Source organism: Mytilus galloprovincialis, chromosome 1 (assembly GCF_965363235.1).
Source record: "Mytilus galloprovincialis chromosome 1, xbMytGall1.hap1.1, whole genome shotgun sequence".
Lineage (NCBI taxonomy): Eukaryota > Metazoa > Mollusca > Bivalvia > Mytilida > Mytilidae > Mytilus > Mytilus galloprovincialis.
Window position 1 is genome coordinate 49,199,854 of NC_134838.1, and position 22,058 is coordinate 49,221,911.

Genomic DNA, 22,058 nt, shown 5'->3' on the forward strand with positions numbered 1-22,058 from the left:
TATAATTTCAAATACGTTAAAATTCATTGAAAATAAATGAAAAAAGATATTTAACTGACAAGTCTTTTATATAAATGTTTCAAACCTTTAGATCTGATGGTAACATCTCCTTTTATTCATACTAGTTATTTCTAAGGTATAAATGTGGTTCAAAAAAACTTATTTTGGCCCTCCTAAACTTCAGAACTTAATCCGTTTTAAATGCATTATTCAGTACAAGTTTTAACAGTTTACTATGGATTTATTTAATATTTGTTGAATACCATTGTTTGTGGGTTTCATGAACCACACACTTAAATGTTCAACAAATAAGAACATGCTTATATACAGACATTATCAAAACCATAAAATCAAATACTGTGGATTCATTTATTTTCGTTGGTACCAATTTTCGTGGATTAAGAAAAACTTGCAAATTCGTGGATATTTAATTTCGTGGTTTTGCTGAAGTCTGCATACAAACCTATAGAAAATTATCATTCGTTGAATATCTAATTTCGTGGTTTGACTGTGTCCACGAAATCCACGAAAATTGGTATCCAACGAATAATAATGCATCCACAATATCCCTGAAAATGCAAGTTTTCCTCAATCCATAACATTGAAATAAAAGTATCCACAGTATTCTAAAAGTGTGTTACCTGCTGCCACTGTTGTTTCATTTTGGATAACTCATTAGTTTTCTCCTCGACCATATTCTGAGCTGTTTTTATATGATTTTCTAAATCTGCCCTTTGACTAGTTTTAGCTGATTCTGCTGCCAGAAGTAATTCTGTCTACAATTGTTTATAGAAAAAAGGAAATTAAAATGTTTCATATGTTTTTATGATCTAACATAAATAATAACAATAACAATTAATATTAAAACATCAGGATAATCAAGAAATGTTTCAAAGTAAATTTTGACAACAGTTGTAGGACTGGTCAAAAACTTTTTGTTGAACTAATCCATGTTCTAAAACATAAGCAATAGGAAACAGCTCGTGTTTTCTCAGTCAGACTATAATGTAAAGCTTGACATTAATAAGTTTCATCAAAACATGTCATATTAACATATATTTATTATCATGTAAAATTCTTTTGTTAATTGTTACACTAATAACCCAACATTCCCCATATCCTATAACAGTTGTGTTTTAAACAACACAACAAGCAATATTTACACTATGAAAAATTACATAAAATACAGGAAAAGCAAGGACATCCACAAAGAAGAAATAAAATAATGGAAAAAAAAAAATCATCTCTTGTTTTCTCACTAAGCTGAAATCATTTCAAATCATTCAAATGGAATTAAATTAAATTTAAGATAAGGATTGTCACCAAATAAAAAAAAGCATATGAAAAACTTAAAATGTGATAAAAAAATCAGTATGTAAAATATAACCTACCTGCAAATCTAAATGTACCTGATGATAGTTGAGTATTTTGTTAAAATATCTATTTTAAAATTTATCTAACCAAACAATCATGATGAAGACATAATCCTTCAATCAGTTTAATTGAGGTTTGGAGCTGGCATGTCAGTAACCGCTAGTAGTCCTTTGTTGATTTATGTATCATTGTCATTTGGTTTAGTTTCTTTTGTTATCTATTCTAACATCAAACTTGGACTTCCTTTTAAACTAAAGTGTTACTGTTCGTATTGTTGTGTGTTTGTTTTTTCTACTTTGGCTAAAGGTAGGGGGGGTAAAAAAACAAGAATGTGTCCACAGTACACGGATGCCCCACTCGTACTATCATTTTTTATGTTTAGTGGACCGTGAAATTGGAATAAATTCTCTAATTTGGCATTAAAATTAGAATAATCTTATCAAAGGGAACATGTATACTAAGTTTCAAGTTGATTGGACTTCTACTTTATCAAAAACTACCTTGACCAAAAACTTTAACCTGAAATTTGCACTATCATTTTTTATGTTCAGTGAACCGTAAAATTGGGGTCAAAACTCTAATTTGGCATTTAAATTAGAAAGATCATATCATAGGGCACATGTATACTAAGTTTCAAGTTGATTGGACTTCAACTTCATCAAAAACTACCTTGACCAAAAACTTTAACCTGAAGCCGGACAGACGGACGAACAAATGGACGAACAGACAGACGAACGGACGCACAGACCAGAAAACATAATGCCCCTCTACTATCGTAGGTGGGGCATAAAAACAAGATTAACCCCGCCGTACTTGTCCCTGTCCCAAGTCAGGAGCCTCCAGCTATTGTTAGTATTGTATGATTTTTAATTTGAGTTTCTTTCATATATTTCAGAGTTTAGAATGACGTCTTTTATCACTGAACTAGTTAACATTTTAATTAGTGTGAAAAATTAAGTAGCCATTTTCATGAAAAGTCTGGCTCATTAAAGTCATAAGAAACGAGTGACTGGTGAAAAATAATGTTCTTCCAATTCTTTAAGCAATGCATACAAACATTATAAACTTAGTCTTCTCTTCAAGAATTTTTCATTTTTTTCGCTTAAATTTTGTATAATCGTCATTTTTTTTTTAATCGGTCAGTGTTGTTGTGAAAATATGGCAGGTAATTAAAGTTTGTGTTTTGAAGCCAAAGTTTAACGATTGTCACCTGTTTGTCAACAATCACCAAAAAATCAACAAAAAAGCATGGAAATTGAGCACGTGTTTAACATGTAAATTCAGATAATAGTTTATTTTAAGGACATCCATGCGTATTGTGATCACCGGATTTTTACGAGATGGGTCACGCTGAGGTCACTTTGCATACAGAAAATATGTCGGGGGAATTGCTTCCTGGAAGGAAACAATTAAAATAAAGTAAATTCTTCTAAATATGAATAAATTAAAGAATTTTCTTCAGAAAAAAGTGTACATAAGTTTTAAAATGAAAACTATCCATTGAGTTATAAAAAAACATATGCATTATTTTTTTAATTTGAGGTTTCTTATGACTTTAAAGAAGACCCTGTTTTGAACTAATTTACAACATCTAATTACTGTTCCTTAGATCACACAGAATAAAACTGAGAATGGAAATGGGGATTTCATCAAAGAGACAACAACCTGACCAAAGAGCAGACAACAGCATATATCAATATTTAGGAGTCCGAAATGATCTTCATGTATTTAGAATTTTTCTCAATTGATACAGGACTTGAGACATTCCCCTTTTCAAAAACAGTCAATTTATAGCAATCAATGAGTTATTCTTACTTTTGACTGAACATCCACCTCTAACTTGGCTGATTTTACCGAGTTATCTCCCTGTAGTGTTATGTATCTCGTTAAGTTTTTCTTACTTTTGACTGAACATCCACCTCTAACTAGGCTGATATTACAGAGTTATCTCCCTGTAGTGTTATTTACCACCTTAAGTTTTTCTTACTTTTGACTGAACATCCACCTCTAACTTGGCTGATTTTACAGAGTTATCTCCCTGTAGTGTTATGTACCACCTTAAGTTTTCTTACTTTTGACTGAACATCCACCTCTAACTGGGCTGATTTTACAGAGTTATCTCCCTGTAGTGTTATGTACTACCTTAAGTTTTTCTTACTTTTGACTGAACATCCACCTCTTACTAGGCTGATTTTACAGAGTTATCTCCCTGTAGTGTTATGTACCACCTTAAGTTTTTCTTACTTTTGACTGAACATCCACCTCTAACTAGGTTGATTTTACAGAGTTATCTCCCTGTAGTGTTATGTACCACCTTAAGTTTTTCTTACTTTTGACTGAACATCCACCTCTAACTGTGCAGATTTTTGCTGTAGCTGTGTTATTTTCTCAGCTTTCTCAGACAAAGATCCCTTTAATTTCTCCACCTTGTCTTGAGAATTTTTCAGATGTCCTTTAACCTCTTGAAGCTGCTTATGGAGTTTTTCCTGCTTTTCAGATGATTCTTTTTCTTGTACAGTGGCTGAACTTTCTAACTGGGAAATCTTTTCTTGCAATATTGTCTACAAATTAAACGAGACTCTTCAATTTAAACCAGATCTTTAGTTTTTCTTTATTCTGTTTTATAATAGACATTTTACAAATATTCATCTAATTCTCATTAAAACCAATCACCTTTTTTTTCTCATAATTTTGCAAAACCACAAAATCAAATATCCAGGAAAATGAAAATTTTACTCAATCCAAGAAATAAGGTACTCACGAAAAATAAATGAATCCACAGTATCAAAATGTGGTTATAAAATTCCTAATTTGCATATCATACTTACCTTTTCTTGATTAAGCTGGTTAATTGCTGTTTCAATACCTTCCCCAGCCTCTATCTGAAAATAAAAGTTTCATATGTACAAAAAATTCAATACATAGAGTTCTCAAGAAAAATATTGATTTTATTAGATTATTGATCAGCATATTCTAATAAAGATTGTTTAGTTTACTTTTAGTAATAAAGTTTGTATGATTTACTTTTAGTAATAAAGTTTGTATGATTTACTTTTAGTAATAAAGTTTGTATGATTTACTTTTAGTAATAAAGTTTGTATGATTTACATTTAGTAATAAAGTTTGTATGATTTACTTTTAGTAATAAAGTTTGTATGATTTACTTTTAGTAATAAAGTTTGTATGATTTACATTTAGTAATAAAGTTTGTATGATTTACATTAAGTAAAAAATTTGTTTGATTTACCTTTGCTAATAAATTTGTCCTTTCAGTCTCCATTCTTGTTGCCTCCTCTTTCACTGAGGACATCTGTTCTTCTAAACTAGATATTCTCTCATCTCTGAAAAAGTATTTAAAAAGTAAATTCATTGAAATGTTAGTCAAGTGTTTCAGTCAAAGGGTGCATTACTGGCTAAAATAATTTAAGGAAACATTTTTTGGATAAGATCCTTTTTAAAATAACAGAATCTGTTGATTGTACCTAAGATCAGATCAAATTATGAAAAGGGTGTCATTTAAAACTTTGTTAAAGTTCATCTTTATCCCTGAGAAAACTATTCATCAAATATTCCTTTATTTTTCAGCTTTTTTCTTCACAAGCTATTTCAGGAAATCATATAATTTGAAAAACCCTTTAAATCATATTGAATTAGAAATTGTTGGAATACTTAAAGACTGTAACTATTCTTTGGTGTTGTCATCAAATCAAAGCATGTGCTTCCGATATTGGCTAAATTAGGTATAATAATTAGTTAATTTTTTTAAAAGTTTACCAAAAACAAAAATAGTTATTTGACTACTTGAATTGTAGATTCACTACAGTACAAACAATAATCATACCTTGATTGTATTTTTCTTGTTTCTTCTTCAAGTAAGTTTTCTTTTTCTAAAATAGCAGATCTTAATTCTTCACTGGAGCTGCACTGTATTAAAATGGAATCAATATTATTATCTTCATATTTCTATGTTGATGTTGCTTTCATTTTAGAAATTTACATGTTGATATGTATCAATCATCAAATACACAGTTTGGGCATGTAGCATATCCACACCTCACATAGTGATATTATGAACTTCATTTTAAATAATTCTTTTATATGATTGTTTCAATAATTGTAAATGTACCAAGTTTCACTGCTGAAGAGATTGGAAGAGTAGCTTAAAGAATTACAAATTATACAAAAAGGTTTGGTATGGCGTCAGTTAATAACTGAGCCAAAAAGTCTTTCCTCTTACCCGTTTAGCAAACAGCAACACATACCAATATTAAAGTCTTTGTTTTGAACTAGTTAGAACTCATAGTCCTCAGCACTCAAGGCCCACAAGACTTTTTGAAATATAAAGAAATCCTTGTTACCTCTGTTTGATAGTGTTGTTGTAAATCTGTAAGCTGTTTCTGAAGATCTTCTATCTGCGATATTTTTGTATCATTATTTGACTGAACCTAAAAAAATATTGCATTGAGTTATCTAAAAGTTTTCTAATGCGTTATATAGATATATATATTGAGGCCATTTTATTAAACAACTGTTATGACTTCTGATATTTAAATCATCTTACATTGTATTGCTGTTTTTGCTGAGAGATATTTTTAATATTACAATAATCAAATGCAACACAGTCATAATTTATACTCATTTTTTTTGTGTTTAATCACTTAAGTTAGTCTCAATATGACCCAATTTTCTTTCTTAATTTTCAAATTAGTATTAAATGGCTATTATTCTGAGAAAATATGTCCAAATAACACCTACTTTTTCCAGTTCCAGTTTAAGTTCATTATACTGTTGTTCTTTCTGATGTAACAAAGCTACTGACTCAGATTTAGATCCTCCCAGTTGTTTCTCTATGTCTTCTATAAAACTGTCCTTCTCTTCAACTCTTTTTTGTATCTATGTTCATAAGTAAAATAATGACAAAAAACATAAATACAAATGTTTTATTCATATTGAGATTTTTATTTCTTACAATGGAAACCTTACATTTGTTTAGAGTTATCAAGAATTCTACTCAAATTCACCGGTGTTAAAATAAAAATTGGATAGAATGAACTCAAGTTATAAAAGGGTAAAGGCATCTAAAACTAACAGATCAACTTATATAGAACCAGATATTTAAGTTGCACAATAAAATTCAAATTCAACTCAGCAGTTGCAAGAAAATTAGTTAAAAACACTTATTTTTACACATTATAATGTAAAACCTAAAGCCCAAACCCTGACCCCATATTTGTATTTGTAATCAATTATAAAAATATCTATGTGAGAACAGTATACTTTTTTTCCAAATTCAACCTAACTGGACAAGTTTTCTAATTCAATTGCATTAATATTACTTTTAATATATATGATGTGTTGGTGACAAGAGATCATAACTTACAGTTTCAACTTCTGACTTCATTTCAACAATTTCTTTATCCTTTTCTTCAATGATTTGTTTCAAATTTGTGACTTCAGATAACGAGTTGTCTAATTCAGTTTGTATCTCACTTATTTTTTCTACTTTCATCTTAAGTTCATCTTTGACAGCCTCCATTTCTTGTTCCTTCTTCTGTAATTCAGAATTCACATTTCCAAATTGTGAACTTCTATCTTCCATTTGTTTTTGCAACTTTTTTACTTCTTCACTAGTGCTGTCTATTTCAGATTTTAGTTCAATAATGTCCTTTTCTTTAACATCTAAATCTTCCTCTAAGTTTGAGATTTGATTAGCTCGGGTTTCAGCTAGTTGTGTAAGTTGCACTATTTCTGAATCTCGTTTCGTCATGTCAACTTTTAACTGAGCAATTTCTTCAACTCTTTCTGTCAACTGTTTCTGGACAATAGATGAACTTTCTTGGCCCTGAATGTAAGAAAACTTATAAATAGTTTGACTGAAACTGGAAACTTGTAAAAACATGTACTGTGGTTTTATTATTAGTCATGGGATACCAAAATTTGTGAATTACATGGGTAAATCAAACCTTTATTTTGAACAATGCAGTGAATGGAAAAATACAGGAATTTGATGTCCTACTAAGTAAAAATTTTCGTTAGACTATATGCAGACTTATGCATGGTTTCAAACATCCATGAACATGTAATGATGTGTTTGAAAATCAAGTTCACATGAAATCCACATTAAAAAATAATTGTAGATAATGATAATTTGTCACTTCTTTGTGTTTTAAGATACTTTTATTACATTTGTCTTCTTCTAGTGATGTAAAATTAAAATACAGAGATAAAAATTTATCTTTGGCAAGTGACAATAGCTACAACAGATTGATGGGAAGTGTGTAAATAGTCATTGGATGTTGCTAATTCAACCTATCACACTTAGAAAATTATCATTAATTGCCTTTTAAACAACAGCTTCAGAGGCTCCCTCTGAATACATGCTAACCGGATAAGGCTGTTTTGTTGTTTTGTAGTGTTAATGAAAGATTTGCATGATTTAAAATAATCATATTTTTTAACACCTATAAAGCATAAGTTATAATAAAGTTTTATCATAAAACTTATTTGTAACCAGAGCCAATGCTTTTAAGACGAGTGCTAAAATTTCTCGTATACTAGCACTTAATATTATCAATGAAAACGACAATACCTTCATAATATTTGACTGTAGTTCTGTGTACTGATCTGTTTTGGCCTTGACCTCTTTCTGTAGGTTCTCAATCTCTAAAACTCTTTTATCAAGGTTATTTTGAAGTTTACCAGATTCCTCTGACTTTGATTTCAGTTCTTTTTCTACATTGTCTTTCTCATATGACATCTTTTCATGTAGTGTCTTGAGTTGATTAAGTTCTTCCTGTGTTTGTTTTAAATCCGTTTGAAGTTGTGTGAATGAATTTGCCTTTTCTTCAAAGGAAGACTGTAATCTAAAGTCAAATAAAACAAATTACAATGTTTCTTCTTTTGCAACATATCTTACAACATACATATATTAAAAAGAGATATGTGGTAAAAATTTATCATACATCTATCAAACAAAAAATTACAATCTAAATATACTTTTAGAGGCCATTATATGATTTTGACAATGAGCCTGCACTAGTAACATATGGTAAGCCCTAAATGGTATGGGCTTTGCCCATTGTTAAAGGCTGTATGGTGACCTATAGTTTCTGTGTCATATGGTCTCTTGTGGTGAGTTGTCTCATTGGCAATCATACTGCATCATCTTTTATATATTGAATAAAATTGAGAATGGAAATAGGGAATGTGTCAAAGAGACAACAACTCAAACAAAGAACACTTAAAGAACTTATGCAACTTAAACAGTACAGAGTCAGTCAAATTAGTTCTGGTTTTCACTTTCATCCAGAATTTTAATTCAATGAAAAATCACCTTTTTCCCTAAAACAAAACTATCTTAAAAATTCAACCCTAGAATTATAAGTGTTTCCCTTGTAACAAAGAACAACTTGTTTACAGTAATAAACAGCAATAGTAATAAGCCATTTAAATTGATCTATTACTTGAAAAAGAAAAAGACAGTAGTATTTTCGCATATAATTGTGTTTTGTTAGATTATTTGTTAGTTGCTTTTAAAACATCCAGTGCCAAATATTTCATGCATGTTTAGGATGAATGTTTTGTAAAAAGGTTTTCTCATGGCAGAAAATGCTAAATTAAATGATAAGTGTTACCTCTGTACTTCTTCCACTTTTGGTGACTCTGATATCTGAGCTTCTAACTGTTTGAGTTTTTCTTCAGTACTATAAGACAAAAGTAAATACAATCTGCTGATACTATGAAACTAGTTTAGCTTCTTACTTAAAAATTACATTCAATGTAACCACATTTTGTGTCTGTTAAATTGACAGCATATGAACAATTGGCCACAATGAATAAATCTTATCTTAAAAACATAGTTTTACAGACTTTTTTGTAAAACTCAAGATTTGGAATAAATGAATGATATAGTTGTTTCTCTCCTTTTAATTGTTAACATCTACAAGTTTGTATTGAAACAATATTGTTTATGAGAACACTTTTACCTAGCAACTTCTAAATAGCTCAACTTTAATTGTAATGAAAAAGTTGCAATAAAATTGAACACATATTGCCTATGTCCTAGACTGATCTAAATAGAGTTTAGTGTAAAAAAAAATTCTTATTCATAATTTTTTACAGGCGAAAATAAAACATCATTTCATATATATATATATGTCCATAACACAGCATAATTATAACTTAATAGCATTTCATATAAATATTTCATTACAATCAGCAGTGTTCTCCCCAGATTTTTCATCTAGCATCCTGGAAAACATGGAAAACAAGGAAATTTGAAATACCATCTTGTTTCTAAAAATTATAGCATCACATGTATAACACAATCTATAAGGAACTAAATTCAGATAGCATCACATTACCATGATGCTAAAAGGTCCTGGGGAGAACACTGCAATGTTGTTGTTTTTTGTACTTTAAAAATTCATTTCAATATTTTTTTAATGGGTGTGTGAATGGGGAAAAGCAGATGTGCAGAATAAGGGATTTTGTATCATTAAGCAGCTGTGCATTACAAGTTTATTAATGCCCCTTGTTAAAATCCACTGAAACAAAATTTTACCGCTCCGGCTTCCTTTTCTGCAAAAACTACAAACTAAGTAGCAAATTATATGGACAAAAACTACTATTAAAAAAGTTCGCTACTCAGTTTAAAAATAACAAGCTTTTCATAACACTAGTATATATTGATGGGGGATAAATAAAGGAGCTAAAATAGCGAAAAAATATATTAAAGTCAATGTTCTTGTTTTCTAGATATAAGCCATTGAAATTTTTTTGGGAAAACAGATTTTAGATTTTTCATAGCTTTATCATTGACAAGTTTAAGTTCTAAAAGCTATTAAAAAATAACAAAGATTTTATACAACTTTAACAGATGGTTTAATTATACATGTAACAGATTTATTAAAAGAAAAATGGGGGTCAAAGGGCAATTTTTTTTTAAGGCATTCAAATGGATAAAACAATAGGATTCTGCAAATCTGACAAAAATTCAAAAACACGTCAAGCGAACATCCTTAACAAAACATTCAGCAGAAATTATTTCTGATAGCAAAGAAATTCAAAACATTTCACAACTAAAATTAAGAAAAAAATCTTTGAACTTTTAACTAAACTTACATTTTTATTGACAAGAATACATTAATGTGTACTAATTTCAATTAAGATCTTATGCTTACACACTGTTTTTAGTTTTGAGTTCGTTATAAAGTTTCTCAATAGCATCTTTCTCCTTCTCTTTCTCCAGAGACAAATTATCCATCAAAGTTTGTACTGATATTAGTTCCTGCTTCAGAACCATCACATCCTCTGCTCCTGGCCTAAGTAGTAATAAAAAGTAAAGTAACAAAAATACTTCTAACAATACAAACAATTCTTTATTATGTTAAGTAATGCCTGGATTGGTAAGAATTATTTGCAAGAATATAAAAAAAAAAAACAGAAAATAAATTTGACACAGTTTTAACAGTATCAAGTAACAATCATCTACTGCAGATTCAGTATTATTTGTTGGATACCAATTTTTCGTGGATTTCGTGGGTACAGTTGAACCACGAAATTAAATGTTCAGCGAATGAAATATTTTCTTTAAGCTTGTATACAGATTTCCGCAAAACCATGAAATTAAATATTCGTGATATGTGCTGTAGTTGTAGATTAAGTGCAGCAACAGCTAGGAGCTATTTTAGTGTTGGGTAATTTGAATATACATTTGTATTCCTGGAGGTGGGAGCTCGAGGTGCATATAGTTGGAATTGGTATTTTTTTTATACAAAACATCAAACTCATACTTTTCACTGAAACAGAACAAAACAGAAACTGATTACTGATAGACAAGAAAAGGCAGTCATTGATAAATAATATTTATATAGTTGCATTCAGCAGAATCTTATCATTAGGAAAAAAGTACAATTTACAAATGTATGTCCCAACTGCTATGACTTTCACCATAGGTATACAAAAATCTTAGAAAATGAACAACACTGACGGCATACTCCGTAATTTTTGTGTTTGTTATTTTATTTTATCTTTATAATAGACACATTACACTTGCATGCACATTTGTCAGCCATTAAGTAACATTACACAGGTTCCTGTAAACTTTGACACAACAATTCAAAACATCTGACTATAAAAAAGTGATTGTTGCTTGACGTCAGAAGGTTATTTGGAGGAGAGTTAAGGTTATTCAGAGGCAAAATTCAGCGAAATATCAAAAGTGTAAATAGGTTTATAGCTAGACTTTAAATTTGAAGAATACTTTTGGTGAATTTTTATCAATAAAACTATCTTCCTCATATGTATATATGCAATTTAATTTCTTTCTTTTTCTATGAGAACTTTGTCTTTTTCTAATTCTTAACTGATTTATAATCTCCTTATTTTGATAATCTTTACAAATCTTTTTTCAATGGTTGTTGTAATACCAGATAATACATGTATATATCATTTTCAAAGTACCTTTGTGATAGCTGTGCCTCTAAATTATGTATAAATGTTTCTTTTGACTCTATCTGTCCCTGTAAAGGATAAAGATTATATGCATAAGTTAATTGTATCTTGATGGATATGGAATTTTTAAGCTTCCTATGCATGTTGATAGCTTGATTAGTATGCAATTTTTAAGCTCACTATGCATTTTGTAACTTTATAAGTATGCAATTTTTAAGCTCACTATGCATTTTGTAACTTTATAAGTATGTAATATTTAAGCTCACTATCCATTTTGTAACTTTATAAGTATGTAATATTTAAGCTCACTATGCATTTTGTAACTTTATAAGTATGTAATATTTAAGCTCACTATGCATTTTGATATCTTGATAAGTATGTAATTTTTAAGGTCACTATGCATTTCGCTTTCTAAATATATATATATTTTAACTCACTATGCATCTTGGTATCTTGATAAATGCAATTTTTAAACTCATTTTGCATTTTGATATCTTAATATAAGTATTCAACTCTCAAGCTTGTCTTGGTCAATAATTTAACTACCTTCAATGTGTGTATATGATCTTCTAATGCCCCCTTTTGTCCTTCTAGTTCATCACATTTGGCTTTAACTGTCACTAATTCACTTGCCTGTAAAAATAACCAGTTAACTGCTTTGTACAAGTTCTTAGATGTAAATTCATTATTATCATTAATTGTATCCATTTTGCGAAAGATTTTTTCAAAGTATAATTAAAAAAGGCGCTTTTTAAATAACAGTGAAACATAATTTACATAAAGACATGAGGAGGTGAACAAGTTAGACTCCCTTAGATGCATCTAAATAGAAAGTTAAAAGATTATTTGCAAAATAGTGACTTAGATCTGGGGTTGAAGTCATAAAACTTTGCTCCGTGCTTGGAGCACAAAAATCATGCTCGAAACACAAAGTCCAGTATTTTGATTGGTTGATTCTTTAGTCTGAGTACAAAAATCGAGCTTGAAAGTTTCATGACCGCAAGGCCTGGCTGTGGCCATGCACACGGATGGTGAAGGTACTTCAAAAGTTCATATTTTAATACTTCCAAGAAATAGGATACTTACTTGATGAAAATTAAGCTTAAATTAATATCATTAGATTATTACCATTTGACCAGATTTAGTTGACAGTCTACTGCCTTCTTCTGTCATTAATTCTTGTTTTGCTGACAATTCCTCTACTTTAGCCCTCAAATGGTGGCACTCATTCATTACTGAAAAAAAGACAATTTTAAAATATTCATTCCCTGAATTTCTTTGACACATACATAGTAAATAAATAGAGAGTTATTTCAGCATAACTATAACATAAAAACTTGTTAAATTTGATTCTTTCTAACAAAAATACAAAATCTTGGAAAGTTTTATTTTACAGAAGTGTTCCATGATAATTTATTGTTATAATCACAGAATAATTTTGAAGAACAGTGTGAGCATGAAGGGAGAAACATGTAGATTACACTGTGGTTAAATTTTAGAATGTAGGAAAAAAAGTCACAGGAAAAAAAGTCACGGAAAAAAAGTCACGGAAAAAAAGTCACAGGAAAAAAAGTCACAGGAAAAAAAGTCACAGGAAAAAAAGTCACAATTAATATTTTGTATGAAAACTGTCATATGATCTGCACTTATATATTGGTAATGACTTTTGTCTGTGTGTGTTTTTTTTTCTGCTGTTCATGTGCAAGTATGGTTTTGTGTTTTTTGTATCCCATGTCCTTTTGTTTTATTATAAAATCTAGAATGTAAACTAGGAAATGTGTCAAAGAGACAACAACCCGACCATAGAACAGACAACAGCAGACGTTCACCAACAGGTCTTCAATGTCATTCAAAGGATTTTTTTTGTAATGTTACTGATACATGTTTTGTTGTAATTATTTTTGTTTCATGTGTTTTTACATTAGAAGCAAATTAGACAGCTTAGCATATGTTTCTACAAAAGCAAAAGAAAACCTGTACACGCTCGTGAACTGATACAATGTATGTTTTGTTGTAATAAGTTTTGTTTCATATCTTTCTTGAATGATGCTAGTTATAGACAGCTAAACGTATTTTTCTACAAGTCTTATGCTCTTATGCTTTGGAAATTACACGTAAAATCGCAAAGCAAAAGAAAACCTGTACAAGCTCGTGTATTGATATATTAAAAAAGAAGATGTGGTACCCAACTGTCCACAAGAGACCAAAATGACACAGAAATTAACAAACATAGGTCACCTGTACAAGATCGTGTACTGATACATGTTGAAGTTCTTTTTGTTTCATACCTTTTTTTTTTATGTATGACCTGTTGATATAGTGTTAAAGAAATAAATTAAGCAAAACGAATTGAATGTAGTAATGTAGATTTAATGTATACATCATAATAATATAAGTCAATAATAGTAACATAATAAATAATCAAGCACAAATAAATGTCTTTATCAATGAACAACAGATAATGAACATGTGATGCACATAGTTTTACTTAAAGTTCACTTGATATATAGCAGAGATGACAACTAATGGTTAAGTCTTATGTTCCAACCAACACCCCTGAGAAATTCTGCAATGGTCTTGTTGCCTGATGTCAAGTCTCTGCACAAGTTTTGAAGTCTTAGTTGAAGTTGGACATAACGTTGTTGGACCCGTTTAACTGGTGGGGTGCCTACAGCGTCTTGTTGTATCAAGGTTCTCACTGTAGCTTCTTCTTTCTGGCACCATTCTACTACTCTCCATATTGATGGGTGGGCATAACCTACTAAGTTGAAGAATTTGTTGTTCCAACCTTCACATACATTGTTGGTTCTTGAATCACCGTTGACTGTTGCGTCATGGACATTCCATATAGTTGGTGGGAACATGGGTGGAGTGCAGCGCATTACTAAACGGAGACCTTGACCTGGTGCTGGGTTACGTCTCATGTTGCCACTTACATAGGTTGCATCAAAGTAATCAAGAAGTTCAGCTGCTTCTGGTGGGTCATCTGGACACAAAGTTCTTAGCAGGTGGACACCATTTGGCAAATCAGCTACAGGCAGAAAGGCAAGGCCGTCCATCATACCACAGAACAAGCGGAAGTCATCGCTAATCTTGTAGTGGGGAACCAAACCAAGGCTCTGTATCTTTCTCCAAGTTGCTTGTGTAAGATGATAGAAACATCCCTGGTTGTTGATATGGCGGCCAAATACTGCCGACACTGCACGTAGAACGCCATCTTCGAAGTCTGTTACCACAGTCTGAACATTTAACTGTAGGTGGCTGGCTTGGCATTTGTCGACCAATGACTGAAATAACTCTCTGTATGTATCTTGATTCTTGTTCGGCAAGAAAGCATACACTGTGGTGACTGTAACATCTTTAAAAGGTACTCGGATGGTGTACAGCTGTTTAAAAGGATGTGGAGCTACAGAGAAAGTACCATCCATAAAAAAGGTATGGGCTTCAGCAAGACGTCTTAAACTGTCAGGACTACAAAAGACCAACATTCTGTTCTCAGCATTCTGTCCATTGTCATACAGTAGGAACTGTTGGTGGTTGGTTGTAATAGTGAATTCTGCTGGCAGTGTGACATCTACAAAGCTCTGGGGAACAGGTGGTGTTGGACGCTGGTTGCGCATGGTGCGTTTACAATTCTCTTCTCTGGGCATCATTGCTTGCACATCATCTTCACATGTTGAAACAACCTGGGCGAAGATCTGGCTTGGTTTGTCTCTGGTGAGAGCAGCCTGCTCTTTCATTGCGTACCTGGACTTAGTGTACTTTATGCTAATATCACTTGGATCATGGTTGTGTGGCTGGCCAGGAGTTGGATTTTCATTCTGCAGAGAAGTTGTAATGGACCCTTTACATGCAGTGCTGGATCGCTTCACACATTTCCACCACTGTACTGTCTTTCTGGTAGTATGCTTAGTGTACATGTACCCCTGGTAGCAAAGTTTGGAACCACATTTGTTGCTCTTGATGACTTCCATACTTGATTTAATAACACTTGAAATTATTTTTTTCTTTTATAGAAAAGTAAATGAAGTCATACATTTTCTTTAATTTGAGTCAAAGTTAGAAAGTCTATGATATGGTTTGACCACATGTTATTGTGATTTTTGTTTTTCTATAGCTGTGTTTTTACCAATTTCATGAGAATCCTTCAATTACATGTTAAACAAACAAAGCATCCCCATTAACAATAATTATGTAATTACAACATTTATTGACAGTGACTGTTGAGATTAATTAGTGGCTTCTTGTGGCACCTTTCCCTTTTTTGCAGACCTTTCACTTCCTCTTTTGGAAGGAAGCCCTACCCATGAAAAACAACTAGGGCTTATCATGAATGAAAAGGAAACAAATGGCTTATCCTGTTTGTTTAAGAGTTTGGTTTTAAAAAGAGAACATAAATTATTACACTTTTCATTTTTTTGGTGTATTTATTAAAAAAAAAAAATGATGAAAAACATATATTTTTTTATTTTATTAACCCATAAATAAAACGAAATCTGTTAATATCGATGTGCGCTTTACCTATATAAATTTTAAAAGCTTTTATTTAAAAATAATTGATCTGATACACTTTTACTAGTAGTATTATTTTTATTTAACAAAACTACATTTTTTTAAATTATCTATTTCATACAGCTGATATACAAAATCACTTTTGTCATGTGCATTCCAACATACTTCTTATAAAACATTTTATATACTTCTTTCAAATAATTTTATAATTGTGACTTTTTTTCCTGTGACTTTTTTTCTTGAGACTTTTTTTCCTGTGACTTTTTTTCCTAGAGGTTTTGTGACTTTTTTTCCTGTGACTTTTTTTCCTGTGACTTTTTTTCCGTTGACCAAATTTTATTATATAATCTATAGGAAGTAACTTACAAATAGTTCTACTTTCTTCAGAGCCTTTCAACTGCATCTGCATCATCTCTAACTCAGATTTTTCCTAGTAAACAAGATCTTTATACATGTATTTACAAGATAATAATATTTACAATATATGTACCGGTACACTTAAAATTGAGATAAATCAAACTAAAATTTAAAGTATAATCTGATTTATTTTATTTGCTTAAATATGCAAAAGGGATGAGACACAAGTTAATCGACCTGTTGGTGACCTTCTGCTGTTATCTGCTCTATGGTCGGGTTGTTGTCTCTTTGGCACATTCCCTATTTCCATTCTCAATTTTTTTTTTGTATAGTCTTCTCCCAAGCTGATCTAATCTGATGCCCAATGGAAATATGGTAGCATTCTTAGTTTGAAGTTATTCCGTTAAGAAACAATTCATGGGGGCTTGAATATATCATGATTTACTATGGGTTTGCCCTTTAATAGGCTTTATGCAAAATATTTTACCCTGAGCGATAGCCTTTTATAGCGAACCATACGAAATGGGGTTTTCTAATCTAGAAAGACCTATGGGTTGCCTATTATTGCTTACATCCACTTCATTTGAACTTATTTTCTATCTAAATGCAATATTTGCCACTGGAAATTAAGCATTCAACTATCATAATCATCTATGCAGCCTGTCTAAGTGATTTATTGTATACACTGTAATAAAATTCATTAGATTATCTGTGTGTCCATCTACCAAGGGAGATAACTTACATCTTATGTTAATACCAGGTGAGATAACTTACATATTCAGTTAATACCAAGGGAGATAAATTACATCTTCTGTTAATACCAAGGGAGATAACTTACATCTTCTGTTAATACCAAGGGAGATAACTTACACCTTTTGTTAATACCAAGGGAGATAACTTACATCTTCTGTTAAAGGTATTTTACCACTTCCACTGCCAGATCTCCCTTTCTGAAGTTCTATTTTTAGCTGCTCTGTGTATTTTTGACTGTCTCTCAATGAGAATTTTAGGTTTTCTATTTCTTGTCTGAGGGCAAAAACATCTCCATCTCTAGAAAATAAAGTAAAAAGTTCAAAGTCTCGTATGACCTGATTGAATATTTGTGACTATTCAATGTAGAACTAGAAGAAAATTCTGAAACAATTCTTAATAACAGGTGCACAACTTCAACATATGTGCAATGTTCCTGTTCAGGTATCTAGATTGTAAACTGTAGGAGAAGAAAATTACACAAAATAAGTATATATCCATTTTGAGCATGAGGCATTTATGAAGTGAAGATTGGTTAGTTTAGAGTCCAATAATATATTAATGTAATCTTAATGTCTTCCTCAATTTGTGAGCTGACACATTCAAAATCTAGTCTATTGGTCTAGTACCATATCATTAGATGTTTATATGTTTCATCTGAAAATATGCATGAAAGAATTGCTATTGACATTATACAGCCATCAATATTCATCTTATCTTATAAAGCAGCATTTTACATTATTTCACAACATACTAGCCTGCTTAAAATCTATTTAACATCTAGCTAATGTTATTTTTTCTAGAATCCCACTCAGACTGAAAGTAGCTTTAAACACCATCCAATCAATCATTATTTTTTCTAGTAAGCTCTATCACCCATCATTGTCTAAACATCTTCCTACTAACCTGTTTTCTGATATATTATTAGCCTCCATGTCATGTGTTTCAAAATGAGATTGCAGTTCCTCTGGTGTGTTATAGGACTTCTTACACATTGGACATAGAAATCCTTCCTATAATATTTAAAAAAAAATGTTTTCATTAATAATTTGGTTTAATATAAAACCTTACAAGGATTCAGAATTAAATCTGTTAAATTTTATCATTTATTGTACACAGTAAGGTACTTACAAAATGGAAACCACCTAAAGAGACAAGATAACAATTTCAATTCTATTTTCACTGTTCTTGAAACACTCATAGTTGAGATTTTACAGCAATTACCATGGATCCCATATATGTTTTAATGGAACAGTCCTTTACAATAAAAGTTAAACTGTATTTTGAAACACCCATTACAAAAATCTTTTTTATTTTAATTTGAATTTTGAAAATGTTTTCTCTCTTGTAATGCAGAAGCTCATATTCATAAACTTACAAGATAAATAAAAGATAAAGTTATTACTTTATTGCATTTGCTATTTCAGGGGGAAAGTAGGGATGTTGGAAGGCTTTATATCATAAAACATCAGGGTGGGTTTTGAAATTTAAAACATTTTAAAAAATAAATACACTTCTGACCTATATTTTTTACCTGAATAAACCACAGTAAAGGAGAACTTTATAATAAAATCATTTTTTTAAACACATCTGTGTTTAAGGCAGTACTTTGACCTACAGTTGTTTACTTTTTACAAATTTTGTCTTGAATGGAGAGTTGTCTCGTTGGCACTCATACCAGATCTTTGACAAATTGACATTGTATTTCTTATCAATAGAATAGAGAATGGAAATAAGAAATGTTTATTGTAAATAATTTGAATCTTACTAGATGCAAAATTTACACCCAATATTTTAGAAGGACACAGAAAATGTCAATGATACAAAATTAATTCTCTCGGAAATCTTTGACTTAACATTATGACTTTGTTTAACTATATCAATTTATTGTATATAGCACCATTAATAAAAGAAAACAGGGTTCTAGATAAATTTTGGGTATGTCAGTGAGGAATTGTTTCATTAAATAAATTCACATACTCCCTGAGGCTTGTTTTCGTCATGTTCAGCATCAAAATGATTCTGCAGGGCTTCAGCAGATGGCATGGATTTCATACACATAGGACATAGAAATCCCTGAAATATGAAGTAGTGCTCTAGGATAGATAAGGGAAGACAGGGATACAGTCTGATTAAAATCTGCATCCCAATGTCTCTTTGCTAATGATACAGAGAGAACTTATGGGGCAAATTTTAGTGAAACTGAACAACAAAAGTAACAAGGACAAACAAAAGATTGAATAAATCAAATGTAGGTAGTGCAAGCTTGAAGGGCAAATTTTTGAAGCTCAGATAATGCAAGTTAAAAACTTGTAACAATTTTTATAAACTTAAGACACTTATAACAACAGAGTAGGCAGTAATTAAATTCCTTCAAAGACATTGACATGTTTCGGATAAAAGCAATGCAGAAAATCATGCTCTAGAGTCTAGAATGAAATCGGGAATCGATTATTTACATGTAACAATGTCACCATGCTGAGAAATTATAAAAAGAAACAGAATGTAAACTTGAACAAGAAGTTAAAATAATGTGTGTTTGCAATAGAAGTGAAATTGTTGATTTAATTTCTTGTTTTCTGTTTTATTATCCTCTCCCTCCCCCCCCCAAAAAAAAACAAAAACAAACCCCAACCCCATCACCTATAACTTACCTGTGCCTCTTCTTCTGCATCATTCTGTCCTTGTTTTACAGGGGAGGACTTAGAAGAGTTGCTCTGTAAAAATAAAAACAATGCTGATGATTCTAAAATATTACACTTCATATACTGTGAAAGTACTTTTATTCGTGGGGTACCAATTTTCGTGGTTTTCGTGGATGACTTTATCCACGAATTTAAGTGTCCAACGAAATAAAATAACCATTATCTAAATCAAGACCTGGAAAGATCCCAATCGGTAGGTTTTACTACTGATATGACATGTATGATCTAGTCTAAGAGAAGATATTGAATAGCACCAACTCTGAGAATACTTTAATAGCAGTCACAGAACTACAACCGCATGCAGGATTATACCCATTTAATCTTTAATAACCTAAAATGTACAACTTTTGTTTTTGATCAATGAAAGTCAGATTTCCGGTATTGATATGCTAGTATGATAAAGTGTTCATTTTATATCCTCATAGTTCTCGTACATATAAGAAATAAATAAATTATGCTGGTCTTGATTTTGTTAAGAATTATTTGGCAATTCATAGCATTTGTTTATGTTACTGTTTTCTTTAGGTGACATGTTAATGGCCTAATTAACACCTTTGATGGTCTTTAATCTGTTAATCACTTTATCATGGGTTAATTAGTGTTATCACTACGATTTACACGGGTCAATGTTTACTTTGCAATTTCCTTCAATCTAGACTACTTGTAACCCTCGTTTCTAAAGGCTTCAATTTTTCAATTTTTTTTTTTTTTTAGAAAACTAAAATCCACGAATTTAAAAACCCACGAACATGTAAATATTGCTCAAACCACGAAACTTGATACCCACGAATTAAAGTACTTTCACAGTACATGATATATGGGAAGCTACATGTACATGTATAAAGGAGAGTTTGAATTTTAAATTCACAATTTAGATTAACAGTTCAGTTATTTGAGTGCTTCTTCCTACAATTAGTTCAGATTACCTATTTGTACATTTTGTAATACCAACTCTTTTTATCATTTGTAACTAAACATTATCAGGTTCATCCATTCTACTGTTAGTAATTTGTTACCCAAATGATATAATGCAAAAAAATCATGTAAGAGTTTCAAAAATAAAATCCAAGTGGTATTCAGGAACCGATACTACATGTTTTGATTTGGCAGTTTGACAGAAAAACTGAAAAAGCTGTCAGATGCCAACATTTTACTTTTTCAATATAATACACTTCCTTTTATCGCAGTATGAAACATTTGCAATGGAACATTTTTTACAGAGGAGAACCTGTTTTTGTCTCTAAAAACAGCTCAGTTATGGAAAATAATATGCATGCACAGTTTGAATCTGCAATAGAAATATTGTATAGGTACATGTATGAGTTTATGAATATGTGCTCAGTAAGATTTAAATGGTGACATATATACATTCTACCTGTCAAGGAAAAATCTGAAATATCTTCGACCAACAGTTTAAATTTGCATTAAAATGCTTCATTTTTCACCCACAATTGTATATAATGAGCATTTGCTTGTGTTAATTCTGGGTGTAATGCAAAAATGGTTGAATAATTGCTTAATTAGGCAGGCTACTTACTATGCAACACAGAGTCTAGTATACATGCAATAAAGTAATGAATAAGTATGATCACTGTGTTCAAGCTAAACAACTGTGACAGTGAAATAAGAGGTTTCTGTAAAATCATTCTGGCAGAACTAACAAGATCAATTATCATTACTGCAGATGTATTTCATTAGAAAAGAAGGTTGTTGGCTAAAAGATATAGAATGTCTTCAGGCAAGATCAAATTTTTTTTTGGTCATTTCAAGAATATATGAATCATTTATCTTAAATATATACAAATCTTGTCAAGCACAATCACTGTGAATAATCTGATTTTTTTTATTATGTCTGGAGGGATTTTCAAATGATCCCCTTGTGTAAACTGTACTTTTACAATGATA

General features: G+C 30.9%; 1 protein-coding gene across 1 annotated transcript in view; it reads right to left on the reverse strand.

Moving 5' to 3' along the window:
- Positions 1-22,058, reverse strand: part of LOC143076947 (uncharacterized) — a 63,385-nt gene that overhangs the window by 38,581 nt on the left and 2,746 nt on the right. Inside the window, exons 3-21 of the mRNA XM_076252846.1 lie at positions 20,103-20,165; positions 19,429-19,524; positions 18,355-18,461; positions 17,601-17,748; positions 16,708-16,771; positions 12,958-13,064; positions 12,376-12,462; positions 11,839-11,897; positions 10,557-10,697; positions 9,009-9,077; positions 7,964-8,237; positions 6,755-7,216; positions 6,130-6,267; positions 5,733-5,819; positions 5,216-5,298; positions 4,622-4,715; positions 4,203-4,256; positions 3,705-3,935; positions 642-776 (exon numbers count right to left, since the gene is read on the reverse strand). Coding sequence (XP_076108961.1) covers positions 642-776; positions 3,705-3,935; positions 4,203-4,256; positions 4,622-4,715; positions 5,216-5,298; positions 5,733-5,819; positions 6,130-6,267; positions 6,755-7,216; positions 7,964-8,237; positions 9,009-9,077; positions 10,557-10,697; positions 11,839-11,897; positions 12,376-12,462; positions 12,958-13,064; positions 16,708-16,771; positions 17,601-17,748; positions 18,355-18,461; positions 19,429-19,524; positions 20,103-20,165 — 2,499 coding nt within the window. The remainder of the gene's footprint in view (positions 1-641; positions 777-3,704; positions 3,936-4,202; positions 4,257-4,621; positions 4,716-5,215; positions 5,299-5,732; positions 5,820-6,129; positions 6,268-6,754; positions 7,217-7,963; positions 8,238-9,008; positions 9,078-10,556; positions 10,698-11,838; positions 11,898-12,375; positions 12,463-12,957; positions 13,065-16,707; positions 16,772-17,600; positions 17,749-18,354; positions 18,462-19,428; positions 19,525-20,102; positions 20,166-22,058) is intronic.